The 6,631-nt window shown below is 35.1% G+C and overlaps 1 protein-coding gene across 1 annotated transcript; it reads right to left on the reverse strand.

The window, feature by feature from the left end:
• Positions 1 to 359: 359 nt before the first annotated feature.
• Positions 360 to 2,007, reverse strand: LOC121754253 (PLASMODESMATA CALLOSE-BINDING PROTEIN 2-like). The gene is made up of 4 exons (XM_042149628.1): positions 1,857 to 2,007; positions 1,533 to 1,775; positions 1,407 to 1,443; positions 360 to 603 (listed from the first exon to the last, which is right to left on the reverse strand). The coding sequence occupies exons 1-4, from the start codon at positions 1,915 to 1,917 to the stop codon at positions 411 to 413; spliced, it is 534 nt and encodes a 177-aa protein (XP_042005562.1). The 5' UTR covers positions 1,918 to 2,007; the 3' UTR covers positions 360 to 410.
• Positions 2,008 to 6,631: the final 4,624 nt, after the last annotated feature.

The following is a 6,631-nucleotide window of genomic DNA, read 5'->3' on the forward strand; positions in this document are numbered from 1 at the left end:
GAAGAGGAGCATTTTACAATTTTAATTTGAAATGTAAGTATAGAGGAATAACACATTGCGGGAAATAGTGGGATAATAGGAGTTATGATATGATTCAGAAAAAGAAAGAAATAATTATATGGAGATGAAGAGGCATGGCTTGTGGGATAGGAAAAGGCATCCATTGCCTATACTTTTAACTTTTAGAGTGAACTAATTTATGATCCTTAGACTATGGGTTTATCTCATTCATAGTCCATGACTTTAAAAATATTGTCACACATTCCTAGACTAAGGATTTATTTCGAAATTGGTTCTTTTGCCGTTTTTTTATACGAAAATACCCTTTTGAGAGTTTGGACAATTTGGTATTTCTACACTTTTTAGCATTTTAAATCTGATATTATTTCAGTGATATAATTAATCTGATATTATTTCAAAATTATCATTAAATTCCCTATTAGGGTAAGAAGGGGCACAACAAGCATTGATGAACCGCAGAGTCTCACACTAGCACTATGGCCGGTGTCGCCCGAACCGGTACTTCCTGTTGGGGCCAAGCTCCCGCCTTGGAAAGTGATGTTGCCACCACCAGTGGTTGGAGTCGGAGTGCCGCCGCCGGTGCTGCACAGTCGTCAACAAAAATGAGTGAATATTATTATCCGATTATATCATAAGTGCATAATTAATTACGTGTAAGTTGGCCTAATAACAAAGTGGTAATGTTTAAAATCAAAGGAGTCGAATTCGAATCCATGACATTATTATTCATTTGCCAAAATAAAAATATGCATAACCACACCTAATTGAATACTATAACAAACATTATTGTCATTTGCCAATAATAAAATGTGCATAGAACCACACCTGATTGAATGGAGTATAATAAAGGGATCTATAGGATGTTTAGCCCAGGATGGTACAATATTAGTAGTACAAGACAGCTCATATAAGTCCAATTCACTCTTTATTCTAGATTATATTCTTCAACATCAGAGACAGCTCATAAAATAAAATTAATTCTTTATACATTTTTCACTTGTTTGTGTGCTTATTTCATCTCCCCATAAAGCATCTTTTCTCTAATCAATAAAACATGAAAAACCTACTCCTATTTTCTTAATCTGAGTAGAAGCTTCTAGATATTGTTCTGGTAATACAATTACACATTCATATTTTGGTTTATATAATCATGGCAAACAGTAAATCCATTTAATGTATGAGTAGTTAAGTGAATGATGACATTTATGGGTACAAAATTAAATATAATTAAATTCCACCTCACGAAACATGCTGTTTTTCTCAGTAAAAAATCATTAACTATTGTTTTCCTAATTCAACAATTAAAGCTTGAGCAGACATTCAAAACTGAAACAACAAATTCTGTAAAAACTGGTTTCTTAAAAGGAAAATAGTGAAGATCAAACCTTGGGCTAGCCTGGTAAACACAGGCAGAGGGCATACCTACAAAAATTAGAAAAAAAAATCAAATAAAATGAAGTAACTAAAATTAAAAAAAAATAAATGAAGATGAGAATTGAGAAGTTAGTTACCAGTGGGTCCAGTTTGAGAAAGAGTAGCACTTCCTTGAAAATCACAGGTAGCACCAAGCTGAGATCTCCTCTGAAAATAGCTGTTAACTGCATAGCTGCAGTGATCCTTGACAGTGTTAGGATTGTAACAAGCCCCATTTTGAAGGATTGCTGAGCAATCAGCTCCGTTTCCGCATGAGTAATCGATGTTTTTCTGCAAAACGGCGTCGCTCACTCCAGCCTTGCACAGGCAGTAGGCCGCATCTGCAACAGAGAGACAGAATGAGAGTCAAATTTCATCCAAGTAAAGTTCAAGACGAATGGAAATTTAATTAGTTTTTAGACCTGAAGGGGCTGCCACCACTAAGGCTAACAAGATCACAAAGCTCCGCATGAAATCAGCCATGATTATGACTCCAACAAAGTGAAAAGAGATGCAAGAAAAGTAATAAAAGGAAAATAGTTTCTTGAAACAATAGAAGACAGGGGGGGGAGAAAGAGATGTCATGTAATTGTATGTATTGTACACACACACATATATACATAAAAATAGTCTTAGGTATAGATAACTCCAATTGTAATATAAAATTAATAAAATAATAAAAATAAAGCAAAAACATGGTTGAAGTGTTGTTAGTAGAAAATACTCTGCCTCAGTAATGAGTATAAAATTTTTGGATCCAGAGGTTAAGAAATTGTATTAAAAAGTATAAGAGGGGAATAAAGTAAGAAAGATAAATAAAGAGTAAAGTAATTGATGAAATAAAATAAGAGTAATTGGATGTTTTATTTTGTTTAAAAAAGAAATGACTCAACTTTGTTAGGACATTAAAAAAAGGAATATGACTCAATTTAGTTAGGACAGAGGGATTACTTCCTCTAGTATAAATAAATAGAGATTAATTTGATTTTAAAAATGGTTTTTTTGGTATGAACAGTATATTTGTGTGAATTTGGAGTCAACATTTTATGTATTTAAGTGTAATAAGGCTCGTTTCATGCATTTGTTTTGGATCTAAATTCTGTGTTTTCTATGGTGCTAACGTGTACTTATAAGTCCAGGTGCGTGAATATTCTGTCGGACCCAGGAACGTGTTCTATTTACCAGGGCAGAGGAATTAAGAGCAAAAAGTGAAGAAAATGAGCAGAATCCTCAATGGCACAAACGTCAAATCGCAAAGACCGTTGCCCTAGGGATTGGAGCCACGCCTATAAATACGAGGAAAAATATTGAAGAATCATCTCTTTTCTTTTGGGGTCCCGAGCTCTCTTTTTAGTTAGAAAACTCCTTAGGTGTTTCGGCTCTCTCTTCATCTTCGCTCACTTAGCTCACGCATTTGGTTTCATGGGTGATTCGGGGTAGTGTAGTGTGGTGTGTTTGTTTTGTTGGAAGTGTAACACCGTCCTAATAAGGGCGAAGAAACTATCATTTAATTTTTCCGCACGTACTCTCTCTCGCCGGCTTCCTTGCCGGAAGTTCGACGACTATTTTGTGTTAAACTCTGACGTTTTATGGTTTAATCTAGTTCTATTTTCCACTTTCACTCTGATTTGTGATGTTCTGTGTTTACTTTACTGATTTGGATGCTTTTCGCAATTGAATGTTCGTTTGAAGTTGAGATCGGAGAGACATAAGTGGATTTGTCGGTTGTTGGTTTGATTCGGAGTTGAATCGGGAGTTAGAAGTTGTAGATCTGGTTTTGTTGGTGTTGAATCTGATGGATCTAGTGTAGATTTCCTTTTTAATGTTTAAATCTGAGTACGTACTTTTGGATCTTTATGGAATTTTCCGTTATTGTTGATTTGCTTGACCTGGTAGATTAGATCTGGCGATATTTATCTTAATCGTCTTGTTTAACGTTCGATTTGAAGTATGCTCTGTTCTATGCTCTGTTTCGTTCTAGTTCATGTTTGCTTACTGAAGAAGATGAAGGTAATCGGTAGTTAGAATCAGATCCGCTTTAGTTTGTTAGTTGCAGCTTTCTTGTCAGTAGCTATTTAGGGAAATTTGTTCTGTTACTTTTTCTTATGCTCTATTGTCTAGCTGTTTTAGGAAACTTATTTTGCTTGACCCAGGAAATTTGGAGAATGATTTAAGCACTACAACAAAGTGAATTTCACCACTTTCGACCAGAAAGTGTTTATCGAAAAACTTACCGATGGTTCAATTGACCGCCAGATGAAATAATGTACAGAAACAAGCAAAGGATACAAACAGAAAGCTCTGTCACACACCCACCAACAAACACTATGGTCATACCACTATTTTTTTCAACACAATTAACCAATACACAAACCTAATTTCATAAAAACTAAGCAGCATTAACAAAGGATTCATCACCTACAATCAGTGTTTTCATTAACGCACAAACCCTAAGAATAATGATCATAAAATTGAGATTTACAAAAATACAGAATATAACGTTGAGAAAACGTTGTCGAAGCTTCACCACTTAGCCGAAATCATCGGCTTTGGTTTAGTTTCCACCGAATCTGCACTGCCAAAGCAACCGTACAACGACGAAGAAGGCTGAAACGAGTGAGAAACGTAGAGTCGAAGGCTTTTCACGGAGAGAAACGCCGGGGAGAACTGTTTTTGTGGTCCCTTTCTGGCGGCTAGGGTTTTGAATGAAAGTGGAATTGGGGGGAGGGGGATTTTGGAATGATAGAGAGATAGTGTGGAAGGGAATGTCAATCGGTTTCCCCAAAAATCGCGCTTAATTCGGACTTGCAGTTTTAAAACGTGTGATATTAATGATTTATTTACATTTCTACCCCTATAATGTACCAATTCCAACTAATAATGTAAAACGGACCCTCATCTCCTACTAATCTAATCCGTCCATCATCATATTCTAATGGCTAGTATTAAATTGGAACTTAACACTAAGGGGGCAATAGAAGCTTAATGCACCCCCATAATATATATATATATATATATATATCCCCTATATATAGGAATGTATTCATTTCCTTTTTGCATATTTTCTCATTTTTCCTTCTTGATCTCAGCCCCACGATTTTGTCATCCGACAGTTAGATTAATGTCACGTGTCATTTAATAATGCAGATTTTCTGTTGAATAATGCACACCGACTAATAATGCACCATTATAGTGTAATAATGCAGATTTTCCGTTGAATAATGCACACCGACTAATAATGCACCATTATAGTGTAATAATGCAGATCATCTGTACCGTTGATGAATGAGATCTAACGGCTCATATTAAGAAGAATAAAGGATCTAAGGGATGAATAGGAGAATAACGCTCCCCTATATATATATATATATATTATACTCCCTCCGTCCCGGGCTACTCGCTCATTTCATTTTCGGCTCGGAGATTAAGGAATGAGTGTATAGGAAAGTCAAAAATGACGGCTGTAGGTGAAATTTTTTACTAAAATGGAAAGAGTGCAAGTAACTTGGGACGCCCAAAAAGGAAATAAGTGCGAGTAGTGCGGGACGGAGGGAGTATTTATTTATATACATAATCAATAAGAAAAAAGATAATCATACCCATAAAAGAATACCCGCAGTAACATTTAATTTTATTTTTATCAACAGTACATATAAGTTATTATTATTATATTATGTGTAGTATGCATACATATATTTATTTATATATGTATATAAAAGCAAGAAAAAGAAAATCACACACATAAAGTAATATTAACAAAATGATGTAGGATTACTTTTTTAATTGCGGTATGGATATTATTATTATTTAAGTGTAAATATAAATATGAAATATATGTAGAAGCTGAAAATTTATTGGTAAAATCCATATTTATATTATGCATTTTCCATAAAAGTGGTATAATAATGTTTCCCAAATAATTGCATGTCTAGTTGGATATATGCCATTTTAAATTCCTATTTGTAAATATATAATGGTTGGACACATCACCTCATGGTGCCATGGTGGTGTGGAAGGACCATTGAATATTTTCTCGTATGGTAGGCGATAAGGAGATTGTTTTTTCGGTTTTATTTTGTCAAACTTTAATAGAAAAAGATTGAGCGACGTTTCTTCACAAAGATGCATCATTATTACTAGGCATTGGTCCAATGCCCTATAACTATTAATTGTATTGAAATTTATACTCTCTCCATTCTAGTTACACAGTAGTGGAAGCATTTTTTTCACTATAAAGATTTTTAAAAAGGCGTGTGATATACTTTTTATGTCCCATAGAAATATGTCATTTGGTATTGACACGAGTTTTAATAAATAATTGATAAAGTAAGAGAAAATGAGAAAAAATAGTTGTAATTGTATAATGGATAGTGGAGTCCATAAATAATAAAGTAAAAGAGAAGCAGAAAAAAATGTTGTCATAAAATGGATATGGACTATTTGTATGAGGCGAACAAAAAAGTGGTGGCCTATTTCTATGGGACGGAGAGAGTATTAAATAAAAAGATAATAAAGTGAGAAAGAGGAAAAAGTAGAAAGAGAAAAGTAAGAGTGAAAAATGTGTTACATTTTACTAAAAAAATGAATGAGTCTATTACTATGGGCGGAGGGAAAATGGATCCCCTGTCGGGCACATCAGGTGTTGTGCCATTTCCTACACACACAATTAATTAAAAAAAAGATAAAAACAAGTATACTTGCGTTTTATTCATAAAATGTTGTGTTTTAAACACAGCCCTCTGTTGTGCACAACAGTGGATCCTCATCCGGGCGGAGGAAGCAATATTTTACTTAATGATTCCTCGTAAGAGCATTCACAACAGGCGGACTATGGCCCGTCTCATGCATCGTCCGCCCACCTACAGCGGCAGAAGTAGGTGGACAATAAAATCGTCCTTATCGTCCGCCAACTTCCGCCACTGCAGGTGGGCGGATGATGCTCCTGACCATAGCCACGCCCTTAACTTAGTCTGCAGACTTAAGGGGAGCAAGCATCATCCAACCTATAGTTCGCCCCATTGCGAACGTCCGGACAATAGGTCGGACAATGCTTATCCGATTCTTTTTTTCATTTTTTACTCTATATACCCTCATTTTTATCTTCATTCTCACATCTTTCACTCCAATCTCTTCTCTCATCTCATTTTCCGCTTTATCAGTAGTGCACTTTCCCCCCCCTCTTTTCCTATGTTTATAA

This window comes from Salvia splendens, chromosome 11 (genome assembly GCF_004379255.2).
Source record: "Salvia splendens isolate huo1 chromosome 11, SspV2, whole genome shotgun sequence".
Classification (NCBI taxonomy): domain Eukaryota; kingdom Viridiplantae; phylum Streptophyta; class Magnoliopsida; order Lamiales; family Lamiaceae; genus Salvia; species Salvia splendens.

Excerpts from the sequence above, each read along its gene's own strand:
- LOC121754253 (XM_042149628.1), bottom strand. The coding sequence starts at position 1,917 with ATGGCTGATTTCATGCGGAGCTTTGTGATCTTGTTAGCCTTAGTGGTG. Across the intron at positions 1,444-1,532 it reads TTCTCAAACTGGACCCACTG|GTATGCCCTCTGCCTGTGTT; the intron begins GTAACTAACTTC and ends TAATTTTTGTAG. Across the intron at positions 604-1,406 it reads GTTTACCAGGCTAGCCCAAG|CACCGGCGGCGGCACTCCGA; the intron begins GTTTGATCTTCA and ends ACGACTGTGCAG.